General features: G+C 52.3%; 1 protein-coding gene across 1 annotated transcript in view; it reads right to left on the bottom strand.

Annotated features, from left to right (window-relative positions):
* PCSK6 (proprotein convertase subtilisin/kexin type 6) overlaps nucleotides 1-24281 on the bottom strand; it is a 45135-nt gene that overhangs the window by 5909 nt on the left and 14945 nt on the right. The window contains exons 4-17 of the mRNA XM_068143300.1: nucleotides 22929-23072; nucleotides 22227-22303; nucleotides 21487-21575; nucleotides 17969-18141; nucleotides 12885-13097; nucleotides 10939-11039; nucleotides 8302-8405; nucleotides 7726-7843; nucleotides 6241-6429; nucleotides 5858-5994; nucleotides 3510-3689; nucleotides 2816-2918; nucleotides 2113-2309; nucleotides 1619-1706 (exon numbers count right to left, since the gene is read on the bottom strand). Of these exons, the coding sequence (XP_067999401.1) occupies nucleotides 1619-1706; nucleotides 2113-2309; nucleotides 2816-2918; nucleotides 3510-3689; nucleotides 5858-5994; nucleotides 6241-6429; nucleotides 7726-7843; nucleotides 8302-8405; nucleotides 10939-11039; nucleotides 12885-13097; nucleotides 17969-18141; nucleotides 21487-21575; nucleotides 22227-22303; nucleotides 22929-23072 (1913 nt within the window). The remainder of the gene's footprint in view (nucleotides 1-1618; nucleotides 1707-2112; nucleotides 2310-2815; nucleotides 2919-3509; nucleotides 3690-5857; nucleotides 5995-6240; nucleotides 6430-7725; nucleotides 7844-8301; nucleotides 8406-10938; nucleotides 11040-12884; nucleotides 13098-17968; nucleotides 18142-21486; nucleotides 21576-22226; nucleotides 22304-22928; nucleotides 23073-24281) is intronic.

The following is a 24281-nucleotide window of genomic DNA, read 5'->3' as shown; positions in this document are numbered from 1 at the left end:
CTCCCCAGCTCTCCTGTAGCCCCCTTCATATGTTGGAAGGCTTCTATAAGGTCTCCCCCAGAGCCTTCTCTTCTCCAGGCTTAATAGCCCAGACTCTCCCAGCCTGTCCGCACAGGAGAGCTGCTCCAGCCCTCTGATCATGTTTGTGACCTCTGGGTACCCCAGAACTGGATGCAGTACTCCAGGTGGGGTCTAACCAGGAGCAGAAGGGCAGAATCACCTTCCTTGTCCTGCTGGCTACACTTTTTTTGATGCAGCCCAGGACATGGTTGCATTCTGGGCTGCAAGCACGCATGGCCAGCTCATGCTGAGTTTTTCATCAACTGACAGAAAACCCAAAAGCAGAGAGGTCATTTGCACACAAAGCTACAGGCTTCGGGGACTCTACACAGCCCATTCCCATCGCGGCATCCCCCAGTGCCCCACAGCAGCTTCAGCCCACAGCACAGGAAGTGCTGGAAATCCAGACAGCACTTCAGGAGAAATGAAAGCCCTGCCTGGACCAAAGGGACAGCTGCAGGCTCCCTAATTAAGTATCTAGGAGGAAACAAAATTGGTTTTTTCCCATGGGCAGCCAGCCAGGCTCTCCCAAAGACCTTTTGCACTGCAAGCTCTCCAGAATAAAAGGAAATTAGTTCAGTGCCATGTCTGGGCTAGCACAGCTTCAACATGGCAGGGATGATTTGAAGTCCCAGCTTAGAAGGATATTGGACAATAAAAAACAAGCGCTGTGCAGGTTATGTCCGACAAGTGCCTCCACTTTTGCTTATACAAGGGTGTAGATAATCTATTGGCAGTGGCAATTTCCTTGTCTGAGCGAGCTCAGCTGCTGCACCGTGGCTCTGGGCTGCTTACAGCCCCTCAGCAAAGCGTTACAGGATCACAGTTCCATGGGAGCTTGGAGATGGAAAACAAGTTCTCCCCAGTGCCAGTGCTGCTTGCCAGCATGGCTGGGCTCTGCATCCCACCAGAGAGCCATCAGCAAGGGCACTCAGTGCTCCTTGCAAGGGCACTCAGTGCTCCCCCACTTGCACCTGTATTACTGGAAAACCACTATCCTGTACCCACCCCATTCAACAGGTACATTAGGTAACATTTTCCCACATGGATGCAGCAGAGGGAAAGGCTTCTGCATATGCAGGGAACATTTTCAGACTTCTTGGAGCAGCTCAGCCCTGTACTGGCTCTGCTAGCTGAGCAAAACCAAGTGTCCTGTTCAGCTGGGATGGCTCTGATTGAGCCACCTGAGACCTGGGAAGAAACCTGTGCTTTGCAATGTGTGATGTGAACATTTTCATCGCTTTCCCCTGCGTTTTAGATGCTGTGATGCTGGGAACTGCTCTGGTCTCAGTCACCAAATTGGGACGAGCACTTCTGAACCTGCAGCACAGCCCTTAGCCACCATACTGGCAAGAGCTGGAGAAGGAGAAACTAAATTTAGACAGTACTTTTCAGCTAAGAAAGGGACATGAATCACCACCTTTAAAATCCCAGAGCTCAGCTGCAGTACCACAGCAGCAAGATCTCAGGTCCTTGACTAATTCACTTTCTAATTTCCCACTGGTCCTCCCAAGTTTAAGCCACAGGTACCAGCACTCCTCCCAAGCTGGTGCTTTACCTGAATCCATCTTTGCAGGCAGTGCATCTGTCTGCTTCGCCCACGCATTTTTTGCAGCTTGGATGACATTTCAGACAGCGTTTCTGACCTTTTGAAAAACAAGGTAAGGCAGGGAGAATAAAATCTGGACAGTGATTTGCAAGCAGCAGTCAGAGCCACAAAGCCCTGCTGCACTCTGGTGCCAGCTCCCTGGGGCAGAGGCAGGTCCCCCCTCCCCAACAGGTCCCTGGTACTGCTGCTGATCTTATCTGTCATTGCTTGCTGAGAAATAAACTTTGCAAGCAGCTAGGATCATGAATTACAGACTTCTAATTACGAGCTGAGTTGAGCATCTCTGTTTTGCATCATCCTCTGAACACCTAGAGGTTTTGCTCCTCCCTTCACCATGTGAAGTGGCTCGGGGGGAAATTCAAAGCCAGCACTCAAAAATCAAGCTGTTGTCCCCATCTGCAGCACTTCCCTGCTGCAGCCTGTGAGTGATGAAACTTTCTTACGTTCCTCGGCGTAGAACCCAGGCGGACACAGCCCCACGCAGGTGCTCATCTGCTGGTGGTAGTAGAGGCTCCTCCTGCAGGCCGTGCACTGTGTGGGTCCCCTCCCGACACAGCGCTCGCAGCCCTTGTGGCACCGGCGGCACCTCCGGGCACTTCTGTCACCGAAGAACCCCGCAGGGCACGAGCTGACACACAGCCTGGGGAAGGAAACCAGAGCACCCAGCCACCTCCTGGCAGACAGGTGCCCACCACCATCCTTTCTCTCACAGCATTTTGGGTGTCCCCCAGCCTTTGTGGCAGTTTGGCCTTATTCCTCTTAAAATGGAGGGTGGCTCCCTAATAAGGAGCTGGGGACTCCTGGACAGCAGCTCCAGCTAGAAGGAAACTTTCCCTTCGCCAGCCCAAGAGATGGAAGAACAGAACCCCCAATTCCAGATCTGGCACCTCAGCCAGCTGTCCGCTGGGCATGGGTGACCCCAGCTGGCGAAGATGATGCTTCTTCTTCAGAATGCCCATGACCCTCCAGGGCTCTCCAGCTCCACATCCCCCACCCCATCATATCCTAATCCCACACCTCCTGCCTGCTGTTTTACTTCTCATACACTAGTTTGTCTGGCAAACATCACCCTTGCTGCAGTGTGAGCCCTGGGGAAAGGTGACACCCCCACCCAAGGACCCTGCAGGGACAACCCACCCCCCTCACCTGCCTGTTTTCATGTTGCCCAAGCTGTAGTGGATGCAGTTCAAGCACTGGTCAGCATTGGGGCCGTCACAGCCCTGGTCACCGCACTCAGGGTGGCATGGACCTGGGGAGGGAGAGACTAGCTCATTACAGAGAGAGATTGAGCATTCCCCAGGCCCTGCTGCCAGGATGCTCTGAGTGCACCCTTCTGGGAGGGATGGAGATGGGGAAGGTGCTGGAGAGCCTCCACCTATCTTAGCCTAGATCTATTATCCCACAGACCTTCTGTATCTTGTCCTGTGGAGTTGTACGGCTTTGGGTGTTCATTTCTCCTCCAGCCCATCCTCCCAGCATGAATCCCACCCAAGCATCATCCAGCTGAACCCCTTGGATCACCTTTGAAAGAGGGGCTGGAGGCTCTCCTTGGGGAATACTGAGACACTTGCCCATGCCTATGCTGGGGTGGAAGCAGGGGCAGAGGAGCTGTTTTTACTCCTCAGATGGCTGCACCCCTAATTTGTGGTGGGAGTACTGGGATGGGGAGTTTCGCTATTATCTAACGTCACTGTCCTGCTGCCCCATGCTGGCCCCAGGCAATGCTCCTCCCAGGCTGCCTTGGCCCTGGGCAGGATCAGGCCTTGTGGCTCCTCAGTCAGGATTGCATTTTCCCAGATACTTCAGAAGGGGACAACATGGTGGCTCAGCCAGTGCTTACCTGTGTACTCCTCCTCCTCTTCCACCACCTCCACCTGGCTCTGCAGGAAGGCAGCTCTTGATGGCTCCATCTCTGATGCTGGCACCTCCAGCATCCTCCCATGGGACTGGGAACCTCCCAGTGTGGTGTAGGGGTGTTCAGCTGTCCCATAGAAGAGAAGGCTCCACTCCTTCAGCTTCCCTGTGGGGCAAGCACAATGTCACCCACCCTGCTTCCCATCCTGCTCTTCCCTGGGTGACATGGCTTTGAGGGAAGCAGGAGGAGGATGGGCCAGGTGGTCAGGGCTTCACCACTGCCATGGCAATGCAGAAGTAAACAATGAACACCCAGAAATGCCCCTGAGCTCTCAGCCCCCGTGAATCAGCTGTTCAGGGCACCCACAAAGATTTTTGATGCTACAACTTGTCTGATGAACAAGTGGAAAGATCCACTAACTGTAACAGCTCCATAACGGAGGGTTCATTCTGTCTGGTCAAAGCCACAGGGCACATGCTGGATTATGTCTTGCTGCTGTTGTTCCAGCTACCACCCTTTCCAACATTTTAGAGCTTGGTGTCCCCCAAAACACCACAGGATCACCAGACCCTGTGCTACACCTGGAGGTGGAGGATCCCCCCCAGCCTCACACCCGCCCCAGGGTCTTCCCCAACCCATACTGCTTTGGAGAGGGTTCCAAAACCCACTGCTGCTTCTTTCCACAGCTGTTGCTCTTTCAATTCCACATCACTACTAGTCCCTTCATGGCCACATCATGCCGAGCTTGAACTGCTCATCCCTGTGTTTCCAGGAAGTGCCTAAAATTTCCAGCTCCCAAATCCCTTGGCTCTCCAAAAGGGCTGAGAGGACCTTGCTGTGGAGCCTGCAAAGGGGCAAGCTTGGGTGGCATCAGCTGAGGAAGAGCTCAGCCCTGCACCTCCAGCACAAGAATTAAAGTGCCCTTTGTGAGGCAAGCTTGGGCTGCATGGGGCTGGTGCTGGGGATGTGCCAGCCACTGGACACCCACAGTATTTCATTGGCAATAATTAACCAGTTTAATTGCTTTAATTTAACGGTGTTAACATTTAATACCCATTTCTGCCCCAGAGCATCATCCCTCTATTTCCTCCCACTTGGTCCTCTGCCTCAAACCTGGTGCAGACCCTTTGAGGGGGGCAACTTAATCTGAAAGGAGGTCGGAGTGAGGTGGGGGTTGGTCTCTTCTCCCTAGTATCAGGTGACAGAAAAAGAGGAAGTGGCCTGAAACGGTGCTAGAGAAGGTTTAGGCTGGATATTAAGAAAAATTTCTTCTCTGCAAGAGTGGTCTGGCATTGGAACAGGCTGCCCAGGGATGTGGTGGAGTCACTGTCCCTGGAGCTGCTCAAGAAACCTGTGGACATGGCTCTTGGGGACATGGTTCAGTGGTGGTCTTAGGTGGATGGTTGGACTGGATGACCTTAGAGGTCATTTCCAAGAGAAACAGCTCTGTGATTCTGTGGTTCTACCATGCTCATTTTCATTTTACTTTGCAAAGCCACGTACAGCTGAGCCCTGACACCAGCAAGAGGCTCAGAGACAGCTGCCTCAAACTGGAACTGCAGGGGGAAAGCAGCTCCGTGGGTGCTTTCTGCCACTCACCGAGTTCAAAAGATTTTGAGTGGAAGCAGCAAACAAACACTTTCTGCACAATGAACCCTTACGTGCCTCTCCTGCCAGAAAGTTGTGTGGGAGAGGGTTTTTAATGTACTCCTGGCTTCTTATCATTAAGTTTGTGGATTTTAACACCCCCTCAACACACACCAGCCCCAGGCAGGCAGCTTCATGCCCCAGCAAGGTAGCTACCCCTTCCCAGTGGGACCAGATCCCATCCTCTTGGCCCCCTTTGTTGGGAAGGGGTCAGGGAGCAGGCAGCCAAGCCAGGGACAGGAGGACATGGTGGGGATCAGGCTGAGCCCAGCCACCTCCTGCCAGCACAGTGGCAGTTGGGGAAGGATGTCCATCCGTCCATCCACAGCCCAAAGGGCATTGTCCCCTTGTGCCGTTGCACAACCAGCCCACACACCAGATGTCCCAGCAGCAAAGCAATACAAACAAACAACAATTACAGCTTTTGAGTTCCCTCCTTTTGACTCATTACAGTTTAATTTTGGAAACCTGGGTCTCAGTTGCAACCAGTTTGCTGGTGGGAGAAAACCTGCTCCCAGCTCCGCCAGACTGGCAGCCTCCTGTGCTCCTGGCTGAAGTTTTGTTCCTATTTTTTATTCCCCTTTGCTGAAGATCATAAAACTCACAGCAAGTGTGACAGCCTAGAGAAGCAGTCTGCAGGAAGGTCTTGGGGAGAAGGGGACCGGTGAGTGCAGGGAGACCCTCACCTTGCACCGTGGGGTTGCGCACTTGGGATGGTGTGTCTTGGATCTCCAGGGTCCACTCCCCCGCCGCTCGTTCCCCCCAGCAGTGGACAGTCATGAACTCCCAGCCCTGGAACCCCTTGTTGGAGTGGTCAAACACCCTGCAATGGTAGTGCTGTGCATCAGGAAGCATGACCTCGAGTGTCTCATTTAACCAGAAAAGGTAGATAGGCAATTAAGGATTTTAGGGATCCCTGCATCCACCTGCCCTTGCATGGAGTCCTCCCGCAGCCGAGGCCCAAACATGCCTCTCACCTTCCCAAAGAAGTTATTAAGGAAACTTGCAGCAATCCCCTAAGTGAGGATGCTGCCCAGCTCAGCCATGTGCTGGCTCCAGCTGCTCTTACCTCCTGCCGAGGAGCTGCGACCTGGTCCCCACGGGAGAGATGAGGCTGATCTGGAGGTCCCCCCGGCGCGGGTGCGAGATGCTGAGCCTCACCACAACATGCTCCAAGTAGAGCACCTGCTGGTCGCGGCGCTCGGCGCAGGCGCTGCTGAGGGTGCTGGTGCGCAGCACCTGGTCCACACGGATGTACCTGCCAGGGACGGGCGCAGCATCACCCTGGGGATGGCAGTGCTCACACTTCCCAGCAGTGTGGGTGCCCAGTTATATTTGAACCTGGTCTACTACTGCTTCCCAGCAAAGATCATCTCATCCTCAATTGCAACACAGTGTCCTAGCAAGGAAATCTGCTGAGCTGCTTGATGGTAATGAGATGAGTTTGAGCTGCCTCTAAGATCTATGCCTTATGGGCTGCAAGGGCGCTGCTTTATTATAATTACCAGTGCAGCATTCCTCTTTGGGCTGTAATTAGTGTCTGTATCAGATAAATAGTTTCATGAACACACTTGGCTCCAAATTCATCCCTGCTTTGCACACACGAGTCATTCTGAAGAAACCGCTCAGCTGATGAACAACTCTGCAGCCAGACAGAGGTAACAACCATTTAGTCAGATCCCTGAACAGGGAATCACAGAATCATAGACTGGTTTGGAAGGGACCTTTCAACATCACCTAGTCCAATACCCCTGCAGTCAGCAGGGACATCTGCAACTACAGCAGGTTGCTCAGAGCCACATCTAACCTGACCTGATCCAAGGAGGGGGATCTACCACCTCTCTGGGCAACCTGGGCCAGTGCTTCCCTGCCTTCATCACACAATTGCTTCCTTATTTATATAAAACAGAAATATATAAAACTCCTATACTATAGTCTCACCGTTTAACCTTGCAGGGACAGACCTACCAAGGATGAAATGTGAGCCTAAGCTGGTTTGAACCTGAAGCCAAATTGAAAGTGATCCCGGACACTGGAAATCTGGGAACCCTTGCAACAAAGCACCAGTTTTTCATGTCTTCCACTAAGATGAGGTGTCTGGTGGAGGAAGGAGGAGAACCCAACACATCATGACTCGTGCAGGACCCAGCAGGCAAGTTGGTTTTGGTCTCTCACCATCAGCCCTCAAAAAATCCCTCTTGATCACCCATGATGGGAGCAAAAGCATGGAAAGAGCAACAAGAAAGCACCTGCTGTCAAAGCTAGGCATAGAGAGCCCTCACAGGACCTGCTCTGAGCTGAGTCATACATACAGACCGCAGGTGGGCACTTCTGGGTCAATAAACAGACTTCAGGGTGGCAGTGAGGGTCACTGACTGTAAACTCCATGAATATCACCTCAGCTGCACATTGACTTGTCCTAGCCAACCTGACTCCTAATTTCTCTTTCCAAAAGCCAGGACAGCAGCAGAGCCCCGCAAGAGCTGGCTCCACCCAAGCTCCTTCCAAGCCAGCCACAGGCCCAAAGGGAGCTCCCCCACCTTGTGGTACTTACTTGGCCACCCTGTCCAGGCTTCCCACGCAGACATGCTGGGGAGGGACAGCCTTCCACTTCTTGGCTTCCACCACAATAGCATCCGCATCCACCAGTCCAAAGCCATACAGATGGCTAACTGGAAAGAGAGAAGACTCAGAAACCCTCTGCCTCCCAAGCGGGGGCCAGCAGCTCCTTCTTGGAGCTTGCTGGAGCATCCTCCACCCACCATAGAAGGTGTGGAGTTGGTATTGGATATGAGGTGCTCCAATGCATGAAGCTCATCATCCTGCCCAAGTTGCCCTCAAATTTGCACTGACACCACAGAAAACCCATTACTGGGAGCACCCTAGCAAAAGGAGCACCTCAGGAGAGCTCCACTGAGCTAGGCTTCCCAGCCTCCACCAAACAAGGCTTCCAAGCATCTCACCCCACAAATGACTGCCCTCTCCTCCCTTTGCTCAGCACCTTAATGGTAGAAACATTCAAGCCAGCTGAGATCTGACATCTAGGACAAACACTTCCACGCATGATGTTCTGGAGACTTTAATTTTCTTTCATGGCCATTTTCACCACACCACCCCCATGGCCCCTCACCTTTGTGCCCTGCACCATTAGTCTTCCAGTCAGCTGCTCGCAGGTGCACTGGCCGTGAGGTTTTGACCAGCAAATGCTGGACATCCCTCCAGGTGAGCAGGGGGCTGCAATGACACATGGCTCTCATGGGATGACTCTGCTGCTCCCAGTCTTCCCAGCAGCAGCAGATACCCACAGTGGATTAAAAAAAACCCAAACCCACATTATCACAATATCACAGTACATTAGAGGTTGGAAGGGACCTCAAGAGGTCATCAGATCCAGCCCCCCGCCAGAGCAGGATCACTTAGGGTAGTCTGCACAGCAATGCATCCAGGTGGGTTTTGACAGTCTCCAGAGAAGAAGACTCCACAGCCTCCCTGGGCAGCCTGTTCCAGTGCTCTGTCACCCTCACTGTAAAGAAGTTTCTCTTCATGTTGAGGTGAAAGCTTCTATGTTCAAGCTTCAACCTGCTGTTCTTGTCTTATTACTGTGCACCACCCAAAAGAGCTTAGCCTTCTCCATTTGACACCCACCCCTCAGATACTGATACACATTGATGAGATCCCCTCTCAGTCTTCTCAAGACTGCTCTGAGCCCGCAAAGCCAATCAGATCCTGGGCTGCATCAGGAGAAGTGTGGCTAGCAGGTCGAGGGAGGTGATCCTCCCCCTCTACTCAGCCCTGGGGAGACCCCACCTGGAGTACTGTGTCCAGTTCTGGAGCCCCTATTACAAGAGGGATGTGGAGGTGCTGGAAGGTGTCCAGAGAAGGGCCACAAGGATGAGCAGAGGGCTGGAGCACCTCTCCTATGAGGGCAGACTGAAGGAGTTGGGGCTGTTCAGTCTGCAGAAGAGAAGGCTCCGAGGTGACCTCATTGTGGCCTTCCAGTATCTGAAGGGGGCCTACAGGAAGGCTGGGGAAGGACTTCTCAGGATCTCAGGTAGTGATAGGACTAGGGGGAATGGAATGAAGCTGGAGGTGGGGAGATTCAGGCTGGAGGTGAGGAGGAGGTTCTTCACCATGAGAGTGGTGAAACCCTGGAATGGGTTGTCCAGGGAGGTGGTCGAGGCCCCATCCCTGGGGGTGTTTAAGAGCAGGCTGGATGAGGCTCTGTCCAGCCTGATCTAGTGTGGGGTGTCCCTGCCCATGGCAGGGGGGTTGGAACTAGATGATCCTTGTGGTCCCTTCCAACCCTGAATGATACTATGAACCAATTATTTTAATCCTGATTCCCTGCCTGAAGGTTGGGGTGCCCCAGTAGAGGGGAAGGATCTACAGCATCCCCAGGAAGAGATGCCACATGCACGTGGGCACTGCAAGGTGTATTCCTGGCCAAGGGTATTTAGCTTCCATGCTCTGGGCTATCTAGAGCAAATCAGGAAGGTATTTCCCTTTTTCTTATAGGAGATTGGGAGGAAAGCACACCCTGAGGCAGAAGACGGTATGACCAGCTCACCGATACCTTTTCTGTATAGGAATAACAACAAAAATTGCTGGAAAACCCTCCTGTGTTGCTCATTTAACAGCAAAGTGAAACCCAAAGTGTTTCTAAACCCTGCCAGGCTGGGTTTGTGTGAGGTCTGGGTGTTTCCAGGGTGCTGGACACTGAGCACTTTTGAGCCCCTCAAGGGATGGTGCTGAAGAATTCTCCATGCTTTTTCCTACAGCTGGTTCTTCAGCATCTTGGGATGTGATTATATTGCTCTCAAGCAACACTTAAGAACAGAAATTCAATTTATTCCTTCTTGTCATAGTGGAATGTCTGAGCACCAAGTTCTGGTTCTTAATGTCACGTTTTATGCCTCAGCTAAACAATTCAAAATTACATCTAGAGCTCTTAATATACTTGTAATCAAAAAGGCATCTCTGGAAACACTCCCACCCAACTAGAGGAGAGGGACTGGAGCTGACATGCCACAGGTGTTGTCCCCAGTCATGAGCTCAGCGCTGCCTTGTGGCTTATTCCCAGCCTTGATTTTATTTCCACCCCATCAAAATACTAATAATAGTGAGAAGCTCATGAGATGATGCTCCATGGAGCAACAGAGGGATGCCCAAGGGGTGAGTCTAGTCCCCTGAGGGGCTGCTCCTAGTCTGGGGGATCATGATGGGACCAGAATGAGACTAAGATAAAACCAGGATTGGGACAAGAGGCAAAGAGCAGCTTGTTTGAGCCAGGGACTATGTTGCTGCTGGTCACACCATGTAGCTTTTGCATAAGTGATCTTTTTCCCCAAAAAAACATTAAACACTTGCTGGAAACCATCACTTCTGCAGGCATTTTCCATTTCCCATGATGGTTTGCAACATGTTTTTCCAGGAAGTATTTATAAAACTCATGTTGGAGCTGGCTGTCAGCAGTTTCAACACACCAAACACAAAGCCTGCCTTATCTCACCGACCCCAACTCTTCAACAGATGGCAACAAGTGAAGAATTAGCTCAACAAAGCACCTGCAGGAAGATTAGATGCAAAACAACAACACTCTATCAAGCCTTGCCAAAAAGGAACAATTTACAGTACCTTTGCCCCACTATGAGTTGCTCCAGAGGAAAGAAAACAAAAACAAAATTCACCTTTTTTCTTTCTGGTTTTGCTTCCCAGCTACTCAATTTGGAAATCTGTCCCCACAAGCTGGTGGTGAGGTCACACTTACTTTGCCTCCAAAGCCAAGGCGATGATACCTGCAACCATGGGGGCAGACACAGAGGTGCCAGTGTGGCCGTCAGTGCAGCGGTGCCGCAGATCTGTGGTGACCTGTGGAGAGAGAAGCTGCAGTCCCTGTGCTACTGGAGATGCTCCCAGCATGGGTGCTGCCTCACTCAGAGCCCAGCTTTGCCAGGCACGCTCTCAGCTCGGACCTGAGCCTGCAGGCGCCCACATGCTGCCATGGCTCCCATGCCATCAGGGTACTCTGAGCCCCCTAAAATGGGCTGCAGATACCTTTGGTGCTTTAGAAAACACCTCTGCTTACACTTTGCTCAGAGCTGCAAAAAATATGTGAAATTCAAAACCAAAAAGTCAATTTTGCTGCAGATCAGCTGGAGGAGAAATCATGGATGGAGCAGTGTGAGCAGGGCAAGCACCCATAGGTGCATTTTGAGCTGTGCCACCTTAAATACTTTCCTTAAAAGCTGCTGAAGGAGAAATGCCACTTTTATGGGGGGCTGAAAAAGGGCCAAAAAAAGGCATTTCCAGCTTTTTTGTTTCAGGGAAGAGCACAATGCTTGGGAACCAAGTGCCTGGAGAGAGAAGGTGGGCAAAGAGATGCTCTGTTGATTAATTTTTTTCTAAAGATTCCTGGGGTTTGAGTTAATCTAGTAATTTTTTTTTTGGGGGGATGGGGGGAGGGACTTCTGTCAGCCAGTTTCTTCCCAGGGTACCCCGGAAGGTATTTTTTAAGCCAGTGATGCTCCAGCAGCTGGAGCTGATGCTGGCTTCAGCCATACAAACACTCATGAGTGTCAAGAAAATGGCATTTGGATTCAGTGCTGTGTCTGGAAATGACTATTTTAAAGGACAAACAAATCAGTCATGAATTTAAAAAAAGGTAGAAAGTTGTAAAAAAAAAACACCACATTTTTTGTCAAAAAATCATTTGGGTGGGAAATTCCCTCCCAGCTCAGGTAAAGGGTCGTGCTGGTGAGGATGTTTTACTGCCTGAGGTTCAGATGATGCATAGGGATACTGGGGATGAAACACTTTGCTGTGACAAGCCCTCAGCAGGTGTTGGGATGTGGCAGAGCCTGGGCAGCAGGACATGGTTGATCCACATGGGCACATGCTTTCAGGCAATCCCTGGGCACCAGAAAGTCTCTGCTCCCTGTTTGAGGTTGCCACATCTCTGCCAAACACTTCCATAATGATCAGAGGACTGGCAGACCTGCCACATGAAGAAAGACAGAGAGATAGGTTTGTTCAGCTTTCAAAAGAGAAGCCTTAGGGGACACCTTATTACCATGGACCAGCGCATGAAGGGTGGCTACCAGGACACTGGGGACTCCCTTTTTACAAGGAGTCATGTGGAAAACACAAGGGGTAGCAAGTACAAGTTACTGCTGAGGAGATTCTCCTTGGAATCCAGAAGAAAATGTTTCCCCAAGAGAACAGTTAAACATTGGAGTCATCTCCTAGGGAAGTGGTGGATCCTACACTGCACAGTTTTAAGACTCAGCTTGCCAGGGTGCTGGGCCAGCTCATCTGAACTATACTGCTTCCTAGAAAGGTTGGACCAGATGATCCTGGGGGTCCCTTCCCACCTGGCATTCTATGGCTCTTTATCCTCCCTCATTTTGATTTGTCGCAGGCTAAAAATCCTGAAGGCTCCCTTTTTATAATCCCAAGCCAGTGAGCAGGCAATCTGGGGGACAGGTAAATACCTGCCCAGGTATTTCTGCAAACCTCCAGCCCTTTCAGCCATCGCCCAGGGAAAATGGATGCAGCCCAGAGCAACGCTGGCCTCAACATCAAAAACCCCAAGCAAACCCCATATCACAGGGCTGTGGGCAATGCCTGGCTCTTAGACCTCAGCCATCATGCAGCCCAACCACCCAGAGAGCACCCAGGGGATGCTGCCTCACCCAGCACTGGGGTAAGACTCACAATCTTCCGCTCATAGAAAGCGCCGCTGCTGTAGGTGGTGGCGAGGGTGGAGGCACACTCCTCCAGATACCAGGGCTTGTAGCCATTCTCAGTGGTGCTGCTGATGGAGATGGTGTAGATGCTGTTGGTGTAGCCATCACAGGAGCAGTAGTCACCTTCTCTGCCACCGTTCCCTGATGCCCAGACAAAAATGGACCCCAAACCTCTGCGACCCTGTGGGCAAAGAGGGGATGGGAGGTGAGAAGAGTTGTTTGTCCAGCTTGAGAGGGTGAAGAAAAAATTCTTTACTGGAAGAGTGGTCAGGCATTAGAACAGGCTGCCCAGGGAGGTGGTGGTGTCACTGTGCCTTGAAGCATCCAAGAAATGCGTGGCCATGGCGTGTCAGGGCATGGTTTAATGACCATGGTGGTGTTGGGGTGATGGGTGGACCTGATGATCTTAGAGGCACTACACTCTCTGCTGGGTTAGGAACTGGCTGGAGGCTGAGCCCAGAGAGTGGTAGTGAACGGTGCCACAGCCAGCTGGCAGCCAGGCACCAGTGGCGTCCCCCAGGGATCAGTGCTGGGCCCTGTCCTCTTCAACATCTTCATCGATGATCTGGATGAGGGGGTCGAGTCAGTCATCAGCAAGTTTGCAGATGACACCAAGTTAGGAGCAGATGTTGGTCAGTTAGAGGGTAGAAAGGCTCTGCAGAGGGACCTCGACCGACTGGACAGATGGGCAGAGGCCAATGGGATGGCATTCAACAAGTCCCAGTGCCGAGTGCTGCACTTTGGCTACGGCAATCCCATGCAGAGCTATAGGCTGGGGTTGAAGTGGCTGAGAGCTCCCAAACAGAGAGGGACCTGAGGGTGCTGGTCGACAGCCACCTGAATATGAGCCAGCAGTGTGCCCAGGTGGCCAAGAGGGCCAATGGCATCCTGGCCTGCATCAGGAATAGTGTGGCCAGGAGGAGGAGGGAGGTCATTGTGCCCCTGTACTCTGCACTGGTTAGGCTGCACCTTGAGTACTGTGTCCAGTTCTGGGCCCCTCAGTTTGAGAAGGACATCAAAACACTTGAACGTGTCCAGAGAAGGGCAACAAGGCTGGGGAGAGGCCTTGAGCACAGCCCTACGAGGAGAGGCTGAGGGAGCTGGGATTGTTTAGCCTGGAGAAGAGGAGGCTCAGGGGTGACCTCATTGCCCTCTACAACTACCTGAAAGGTGGTTGTAGCCAGGAAGGGGTTGGTCTCTTCTCCCAGGCAACCAGCACCAGAACAAGAGGACACAGTCTCAAGCTGTGCCAGGGGAGGTTTAGACTCGAGGTGAAGAGGAAGTTCTTCACCGAGCGAGTCATTCGTCATTGGATGTGCTGCCCAGGGAGGTGGTGGAGTCACCATCCCTGGAGGTGTTCAAGAGGGGACTGGACGTGGCACTTGGTGCCATGGTCTAGGCATGGGGTCTGTGTTGATAGGTTGGACTCGATGATCCTCGAGGTCTCTTCCAACCTTAGTTAGTTATACTGTGAAACCCTTCCTTTTCTCCCCACTGCCATCGCTTGGCAAGAACATCTGACGGAGCCGACCTCACTGTGTACATGTGCAGGAGCCCAAGGGTAAGTTGCGGGGGCAGGAGGGATGTGCCAACCACCCAGACCTCCCCAGAGCTGGGGGAAAATCCCACCCAGCAGCAGTGACTGTGATGCCAACAAGGGGCCCCTAAGGAAGCCAACAGTGCGGTTCCATCCAAAACCACTGCCAGGGCACCCAGGAATAACCCAGCCCGGGGGGTACCGCAGTCCCAGGGGAGGATTTTGGTGACCCAAGGGGGTTTGGGGCAGGAAATGAAGTGGCTGGTTCACTTCCCTGCCCAGTGAGGCAGAGCTTTCTGGGGTGAGTGGCTTGCTGCTGGGCTTGGCAGGATATGGAAGCGCACAGTGGAGGCAGAGCAGCCCCATCTTCCCCATGGGCTGCTCCTGCCACCAAGAGATTTCAGCTCTAGCCTGGGCAGATCTGGTGTTTACCTCCCTCCCACTGCTTCCTCCACAAAAAACAGCAATAATAAAAAGTAGCTTTGCTCTGGAGGAATTCAATGGGATTTATTTTGGGTTTGAAGTGCCAGGGGGAAAGGGATTATGATCACCTGTCTCACCCTCCTCCTGGGGCAGAGGGTCTTCCAAGCTGACCCTGCCTCTGGACACAGGAGCTAAGTCAGGCTCCATCCTTACATTACAAAAGTTTTCATTATCTGGGCAGCCTTCCAGCCAAACTGGAGGGGATTTCCATAGCAATGATTTAATAGAGCTGTCTGGAGCTTTTTTTCTGCAAGAAAAAAGAAGTGCAGTTGCAAAGGGAATTATTGCCCTGCCTCACATCATGGAGAGCTCAGCCCAGCTCACCAGCCCACCAAGCCTCCTGCTGCCATCTCCAGTCTTGCTCTACAGAGTTTCCTGGATCTCTGAGGCAGCAGTATTCTAGCCCACACATTCAGCACAGGCAGAGATCATTATGCACTTCAACACTAAAATCATACAATTAATTTGTCTGGAAAAGACCTTTAGGATCATTGAGTCCAACCATTACCTAACTCTACAAGTCTGGGGCTAAGCCATGTCGCTCAGCACCACATTTCTGCATCTTTTGAAACCTCCAGGGCTAAGGCTGGGGAGCCTGTTTCAGCATCAGAGAACCCTTTCAGTGAAAAAGTTTCTTCTCATATCCAACCTACACCTCTCCTGGAGCAACCTGAGGCCATTTCCTCTCATGCTATCATTTGTTCCTTGGGAGAAGAGACCAACCCCCACCTTGCTCCAATCTCCTTTCAGGGAGTTGTGGAGAGACAGATGGTCTCCTCTCAGCCTCCTCTTCTCCAGGCTAAACACCCCCAGGCCCCTCAGCCACTCCTCACCAGCCCTGTTGTCCAGACCCAGCTTCCACTCATCTCAGCAGACAAGCCCCACTGCATTAGGCTTTCCTAAATCATTATTCAGATTAAAACAACCAGACACTGACTGCTGAAGGCTTGCAAAAACATAGCAATGATTCCAACTGCAAATGGGGCTCAGCAAAGCGCGGTCAAACCTCCCTTGCGTCCCCCACCTCACCAGTGCTGAGCAAAGCTGCTCGGTTCTGGTTCAAACTCACATCCCTGGCATGCCTGGGCAGGGCTGCACTGGAAGAAAGTGGGTTTGGAGCCAGCACAGTTGCACAAGGACACAAACAGGCACATGAAAGACACTGCAGTGATGCACATCTACCACCTGACAGTGTCTTCTAGCAAAGTAAGAACTCACCACATACTGCAGCTCCCCCGGGCTGGGAAAAAACACGCTTTCCCTTTGCTCTCAAACAAGCAACCACCAAGACCTCCGTGAGCAGACCTCAAACACCCAGCTTCTTTATTTGCCATCCTCCTCAGTGGAGGAGCTCCTAGCTGCTATAAAACCTGGATCTGGACAACACTTAAAGCAGGGAATCACTTAGAATCATAGAATCAATAAGGTTGGAAAGGACCTCAAAGATCATCAAGTCCAACCTGTCACCCAAGACCTCATGACTACTAAACTATGGCTTAAGGCAGGGAACCCCTCCCTGGGCAAGGCTGGGTATGATCCAGCTCACCCCAGTAGCACATTGGTTGGATGTGGCATGCAGAGCATCTCCCTGCTCCTGCCAGTGTAAGGAGGATAAATATCCCCTCGTTAGCTCTGGAATTAATAAGGTGTGGCTGGAAGAGCAAGCAACAAGATGACAAATTACCCCAGCACAGCCCTATCGCTAACAGATAATGGTTATTTTAATGTTTCCATTAAAACCTCAATTTTAAGGATTTATAACTCAGTTACAGCTCTTTCCTTGGGCTAGAGGTGGTGGCTAACTCTCTGCTTGCAGCTTCCCTCCTTATTTACAGAGAAGTTAGGAATTAAGAGCTGTGTATGTGGGATATTGGGTGCTGCAAACACGGGGGGCATCTGATGTGCATTGGGAGATAGAAACAAGCATCCCAAAACAGTCGGGCCATGCTGGGCAGGTACCCTGATCCCACATGGGAAAACAAGGACTAAAAAGTAGTTCGTTCTTGGTGTTTCCACAGAGAGAGCTGCCTAGCACTCCAGCGGGAAACCCGCTCCACCCTAAACTGAGATAAGAGCAGTGTCGCCTCAACCCATGGCCACCCCCACTCCCAGCCTGCTGTGGGGACAGGCAGTAGAGGCAGGGGTGGAGACAGGAAGGAAGCAGGGGGGTTTCCAAGCCCTACTTGGGGGTGCAGCTGGCAAAACCTCAACCCTGAACTGCCCAAAGAACACGGGAGGACCCACTGCAGAGCCCTGAGCCACCAGGGCATTTACCCACGGCACTTGCAGAGCTGCCAAGAAAGGTCTTTTTTCCAGTGCTTTTAGCCAATATTGGGCATTTTTTAAAAGCACCCAAAAAGAGAAGAGGCATGAGAAGGTTGGGGCATCCCCAGCAGGGACTGACAGCCACCAATCATGCGTGATGGCAGCTGAATCCTCCCACTAGAGAACTTCAGGGACAGTCATCTGATTCTTTCCTGCACCCCCATGGCTAAATTGTATGTCATGTGGCCACAACACACCCACACGTTCCAGGTGGAAAACCAGGGGAAAGCTTAATTTGATGGGACAGGATACTGGGAGCTTGGGGAGACTGAAGGAGGGTGAATGAAAATGTTAGGGGAGTGGCTGTTTCCCTCCACACCAGCACCCAGGGGCCTTTTTGAGGTGCAAAGTCACCCCCCAAAACCCACTTCGGGTTTCTCAGTACAGTAGAGCTTTGCAATACACCTTGGCAACCACCTGCTGTTGCCAGAGCTCTGCCCAGTGGACAACCATGCCGAGGGGTTCCTCCGGGGCCCTGCCATCACCGGGCACCTCCCACTGTCACCGCCCTCAGCTGCAAAATCTACCGGTGCTCTTAGGGACACCGGGGCAAAGTGGGAACAGTTAGAGACGATTGACTGCCCCCGCCCCCAGCCCTGGTGTTGGCATTGCCTTGGGGCCAGCGCCGGCTGAAGCCCCGGCACGCATTCCCCACGGGGCAGGAGGAGGAGGGGGGCAAGCATGTCTGGGCACTGCAGGATCCACACCTTTTTAATGCCATGCTCAAAAGCCTGTTTGGCCAATAGACCAGGTCCATCAACTGTCTTCCCATCATCATCTGGCCCCCAGCTCGCGCTGTAAATGTCAATGTAATCGGGTCTGATGCCAAGCGACTTCGCTTCAACAACATCTGTTACATCGCCATCTAACATACGAATGCCTAAAAGCACAAAAACAGACGTTAGGGCTCCATGGCTTGGATGGCAGAGTGAGGCTCGCGGCCAGGGGCTCTGCTGGAGGCGGCACAGAGCACGCAGCTCCACGTGGCTGAGCTGCCTGGCGGTGGAGCGCTGGGGAGCTGTTGGGCAAGTCTTGGGGGCTGCTAGCCTCAAGGTAAGCGATGGAGAGGGAGGGGTTAAAATTAAAATTTGCTAACCCTCCATCAGTGGGCACTGGGAGCAGTGCTGCACTCCCTGGCAGCAAAGCTCCACCCTAAACTCCTTTTTTTGCTCCCTTTTAATTCCTTAGCTAAATCGTTCTCCATCTGGAATGTACTGGTGCTTCCTGGACACTCATGTCGTCCCCCGTTCCCCCCCCCCCCCCCAGTTTTGGGCACCAAGGTGGGATGAAGCTCTGGTCATGAATGGGGACAACTGTAACCACACTGCAACCCCATTGCTGCCTAACTGATGTCAGCAGTGCCCAGGATGGAGAGAAGCCCCAGGCTATGGGCACAGCCAGAATCAAAGCCAGGACCCCAACCCATGCCACCTGGGACAACCTCACTCTCTTCCAGATGAGAATGTGGGGAGGGGCTGCCCATAGCCTTTCACAGGCAGAGCCCACCATCTCTCATGAGGAGAGCTACTCATCTCCAACCTCTAACTGCTGCAATATAAGGATGACAACCCCCTCTGCCCCCCATGGCCCTTTTCCTCTTGAATTCCCCCCTCCACATGGCAGGCAGAGGCTGCGGGGCACCACAAAAGGCTACCCAGAAACTGCCCTTCCAGGAAGAGGTGCTGGAAATTTCAGCATGGTATTTTGCCAGCCAGGGAGAGTCTGGTTTATAAAAATGCATTTCCCCTGCCACATGGAGTTTTCTTTAAGCAAACAAATGCAGGCAGATGTCCTTACAGCTGCACTCTGGATACCAATCAACTGAAATACCTCTTTCTGAAGCTGTCCCTTACCAGTCAAAAACAAGCTCTGAAATATAAAGCCAGGGAGCAGAGCAGCTCCCAAAAACTTCCTCTCTGTGTCGTGTTAGCAAGAAACCATGAGCGTGAAAAGCCAAGCCTGATGTCTGAGCTGTGCTTGGCTGCAGTGCAGCAAGTAAAACCAACCAAGGGATTGGTTTTAGTGCTTGCTCAATGTGGGAATGTTCATCAGTGCCCCCAAAGCCAGCTCCTAGCACTAGGTCAGGTCTAAGTCAACCCATAGCAACCCCAAATGTATCTTCAAGTCTGCCTGAAATAGCCCAAAGCCAGCTCAAATTTAGCTCAAAGCCAGCCCAAGGTTAGCTCAAAGTCAAGTCTAAGTTAACCCAAAGGCAACCCAAGTTCAGGTCAAAGTCATCCCAAAGCAGCTCACAGCCAACTCAGTCAGCCTAGAGTCAAGCCAAAGCCAGGCTGCAGCCACCTCAGAGACAGCTCAAAAGCAGCACAGTGACAACCAGCCATGATGCAGGAACTTCCTGAGTCAGTAACAGGGAGCAGGAGGGAGCAGGGAAGGATGTTGCAAAATAAGAGCTCTTTGCCAAGGAGGGAGCAATACTGGCCTCCAAAGTGAGTGTTCAAGGAGAGGAAAGGAGGACTGGCATGAGCCCTTTTTGTTTCTTGAGCAGCAACGTATTTTGCCCAGAGCAAATGAAAAGCAATGCAAGAGCAGTGAAGAGAAGCCAGTAAAATTAGATGGTAGCTCTCCAAGTGTGACAAATAGGCTTCCCCAACAAGTGCTCATCTGTCGCTGCTTTGTGTAATCCATCTCACATCACTCTCACTGCAGCATTTTCCTCCACGATCCCAAATTCGATAGGCCTTCCTCTCTTCCTGTTGCAGGAAGCCCATGGCCTTCAGCTCTCTGCCAGGTGCCCTGTCTCACTCAGCACCTCCCCAGCACACCCCCATGGTGAGGCACTCATTAAAGGAAGCAAATTAAAATGAGACCTCATAGGCTGTTATAAAGCCATCACCTAACGCTTGACTGCATGGCTGCTGCGAGAACTGGGCTTGAAAAGGAGCACAAAGCCAACTGCCTGATTCTGCAGGATGCAGAACTGCCTGAAATCCCACTGGGAACTTTGCCATGCTCTGCTGCTGCTGCTTGTGGTGCGCTTGAAGATAGATTTTTAGAGGCAAGAAGGGTTTAAGAAGCAAGAGGCCATCCCATGTGCAGGGCATACAGGGAACGGGATGGGATGGGATGCTGCAGCCTTTCCAGACCCTGACACTCTCCCATTCACCTTTCCCAGGGTTACTTCTTTCCTTGGGGAATTCTTCCAGCACAGGGAAACACTGACAACACTCAGCGAGGAGCAGGACTGCCCACTGGCACTGATTTCAGAAAGGCAGAACCCTAACAAAAGCTGTTTCTTGCACAGCCAGGATGAACATGCCAAGAGAAGCAATTAATCCCTGAATCCACCCCTGGGTGCTTGGGTTCATGCTCCTGACAGTGACATCTCCCAGTGTGGGATGGTAGGAGGGGTTGCAGTAAAATCCCCTGTCCTGTTCCAGCTCTCTGTGGGATGGGGCTAAACCCCCCAGCAAGGACCCAGCTCCAGGCGTTTTTCCCCTGCTTGGTCCCACCAGTTCGCACAGATGGGACACCGCACTCCTACCCCCAACCCCTCTTGACACCTCCACCTCCTCAGCAGTTGCTCTACCAGCCTGGGCTGCCCAGAGCAGCCTGAGCTCAAACCAGCCTCCAAAAACAGGTAGGCTAATGGAAATGAACCCTGTGACATCAGTTGCCGCCAGGCTCCAATTTGGTGATAAAGATACATTTGCTTCCCACACACTGTGTTATTTGAGGGGGCCTTGCAAAGGTCCCCCTACCCCATGCAGCTCCAGACCCCCACTTCCTCTGAGTTTTCCCCATGAGGGTATTCTGGCATCTCCTCAGACCCCCCCCTCTAAGCAAGCTCATCTGCAGATATCAACCTCATGAATGAGTGATTTCAGTTCCGAAGCCAAACCAGCAGCACCAACCACAGCAGCCCCAAGTACAGCCCCCCTGAGAGCAGCTGTGGACTGCTGGGATGAATCCACCACATCCTTGATGCTCGTACATCCTCACAGCAAGGAGGTAGTCCAAGCAGAAGGTTTCCAGCCCCAAATATATCAGGTGGGAGTCCTCTGCACCCTGTGTCACCCATCCTCCCCCAAGCCCCACCAGGGCTCCCTGCAGCTGTGGCACCAAGGAGGAGATGCTCTCCCACCAATATTTGGGGGACCAGCAATCCACCAGCCGCCCCAGGAGCCTGTCAGTAGGACTAGGATGGCCACAGTCTCTCAGGGGGACAGCAAAGGGTAGGGGAGCTGCAGGCAGGCGCCAGCCTCACCTCCAATGCGTGCGTTGTAGGCAATGCCCACGATGCAATAGGAGTTGTTCGCCGCTGCTGCCACCTCCCCTGCGCAGCGAGTGCCATGCCTGCAGAGAGAAACCCCCATCAGCTGATGGCCCACAGCAAAGACTCCTCCAGCCACCCAGAAACCAGCCCTAGGCTGAGCAATGGACAGAAGTGCTCCAAGAACTGCAGAGCCTTTACCCAAAATCCAGAGCAAGGAAACTTAAAGCAGACAGCAATCTGCTGTTTGCATCTTGCACCTAGATGCAACTTTCTCTTTGCTTTTTGCACCTCAGTGAAACTTGCTCTTCACATCTTCCTGCCAAGAGCAATTTGCTCTTTGCTTTTGCACCTAAATTCTATCTGCTCTTTGTATTCCCATGCACATGGAAATGTGCCACCACGTGCCCATCCTGCATAAACTGAAGCCCAGAAAGTGCCTCCAAGCTTTGACATCTAGGCCACCCAGCCTCACTCATGTGGTTTAATCCTCGACCACCGTGAGGAAGCCCCTGGTGCATTACGCCATGGCTCACAGCTCCACTGGCAACCAGGGTAGTTGCCACAGGCTAGATTTGCCTTAGACAACAACGCTGCACCAAGCCCACAACACAATGATCTCAGCAGTGTTGGGAAGGGGCATAGGCCATGGACCAGGAAGAGACCCCATGAGGGGACACTCAGCCCTGGGGACCCTCGCAGACAGCAGCTCCATGGCAGTCAGCATCACGTACTTATTCTCGTTGCTGGCATCATAGCGTGGAGTCGGGTCGTGGTCGTTCCCATTGACATCATAGCTGGCGAGAGGGTCCTGAAAATGTTGCCACCATTAGATTCCACTCACCAGCACAGTGTGGGACACAGTGGCCTGGCAGTGGTGTGATCCTGCCTCACCTGCAGCCACTGTGGTAGCCAGTGGAGCCAAGCCAAGCAAAAATGACATTTTCCCCTTAGTTCCTCACCAGTTGCTCAGGGTGAATAGATTTGGGCTGCAACCCTGTGTCTTTTCCAGGGGAAACATCCTGCTATCATGGGGACAAGTCCACCCAATCCCAAATTCTGCTGCCTCCTTGGCACTGTCCCCCCATCACCAGGCCCATTTAGGGTTTGAGCTGGGGCTGAGCCGGTTCATGCAGGGTTTTGGCTCTGCCCTGGTGAGCCAGAGGGAGGTGGCTGCTTCCCAGGCAGCTGCAAGGGGAGTTTCCCCACAAAATTCTCTTGTCTAAAAACCTGATTTCCTTCTTAAAAAACATCTCAAGATTTTAAAAAACCCTTTTGCTTCTAATCTGCCAATGCACAGACTTAAGCTGTGTTTACATGCTGAGATTCTCCAGAAATTAATTCACCATATGGGCCAGCCCCAGCCCGTCCATATCCAGCCCGTCCATATCCAGCCCGTCCATATCCAGCCCGTCCATATCCAGCCCGCAGCTCACATAGTTTTGCAGGAGGTCAGGATGATTCCTCTCTATGCCGTCATCAAGGATGGTGATCACCACGTTTTTGCCAGTGTAGCCTCTCTGCCAGGCTGCCAGGATGTTCATCTCCGACCTGCAGCGATTGTTTTTATCGCTGCAGTGCTACAGGGTGGGAAAAGTACAGCTGCAAAAGGGCTGCAGCCCCATTTCAGCCTATCTAAGAGAGCAGCCAGGCTGGGAGTCCAATTAACCAACCAGAAAATATATTTACAGCCCAACCTCTGCCATACAGCTGCTGGATCTGTTCTAACTTGATCCACTGATCAAAGCCATCCAGCAGTAGTTAATCCAGGCAATGATACCTCCCTGCTTTTCTTTTCCATTTCAAATACTGCAGGCTCATCACTTTTGCAGGGCTCCTTTCCTTTCCATGCTTAATTTCCAAAGAATTTCCCTGTCAAACACAGATCGATGGAGTAGGCAGGAGAAAAATGGTACTGCAAACAGATGGCTCCAGCTCTTGGATGGGTAAAAGGCAGCAGAGCTGCTCCTGAGCCTTCACTGTGCAGAGCAGAAGGAGGGGCAACTAATGATGGTGAAACACTTCAAACCAGGCTCTCCTGTGTATCAATTCCTGACTTTAATATCCTGCTGCCACAGACAGAGTCATAGAATGGGAGGGGTTGGAAGGGATCTCTGGAGATCATGGAGTCCAACCCCCCTGCCAAAGCAGATGACCCAGGAACACATCCAGATGGGTCTTGAAAGTCTCCAGAGAAGGAGACTCCACAACATCTCTGGGCAGCCTGCCCCAGAGATCCAGCACCCTTACAGTAAAGATTTCATGTTGAAGTGGAACTTCTGTCTTCCAGTCTGTGTCTGTTGTCCCTTGTCCTATCACAGGGCACCAGTGAAAAGAGACTGGCCCTTCTTGACACCCACCTTTCAGATGACTGGAAACTGGCCAGTGTGGTCCCCATCCATAAGAAGATTTGGATGGAGGAATCTGGAAACTCCAGGCCAGTCAGCCTGACCTCAGTGCCAGGGAAAGTGATGGAGCAGATTATCCTGGTGGCAATAACTGCGCACCTGAAGGATGGCCAAGGGCTCAGGTCCAGCCAGCATGGATTTAGGAAGGGCAGGTCCTGCCTCTCCAACCTGACCTCCTTCTATGATCAGGTGACCCGTCTGGTGGACATGGGGAGGCTGTGGATGTGGTCTACCTGGACTTCACCAAGGCCTTTGACACCATCCCCCACAGCAAACTGCTGGCTAAGCTGTCAGCTCGTGGCTTGGACCACTACACTCTGTGCTGGGTTAGGAACTGGCTGGAGGCTGAGCCCAGAGAGTGGTGGTGAATGATGCCACAGC

This window comes from Melanerpes formicivorus, unplaced genomic scaffold (genome assembly GCF_026170545.1).
Source record: "Melanerpes formicivorus ecotype bairdi unplaced genomic scaffold, bMelFor1.0.p_v2 SCAF_10, whole genome shotgun sequence".
NCBI lineage: Eukaryota > Metazoa > Chordata > Aves > Piciformes > Picidae > Melanerpes > Melanerpes formicivorus.
Note: the sequence above shows the minus strand (reverse complement) of the source record. Positions and strands in the feature narration are given on the sequence as shown.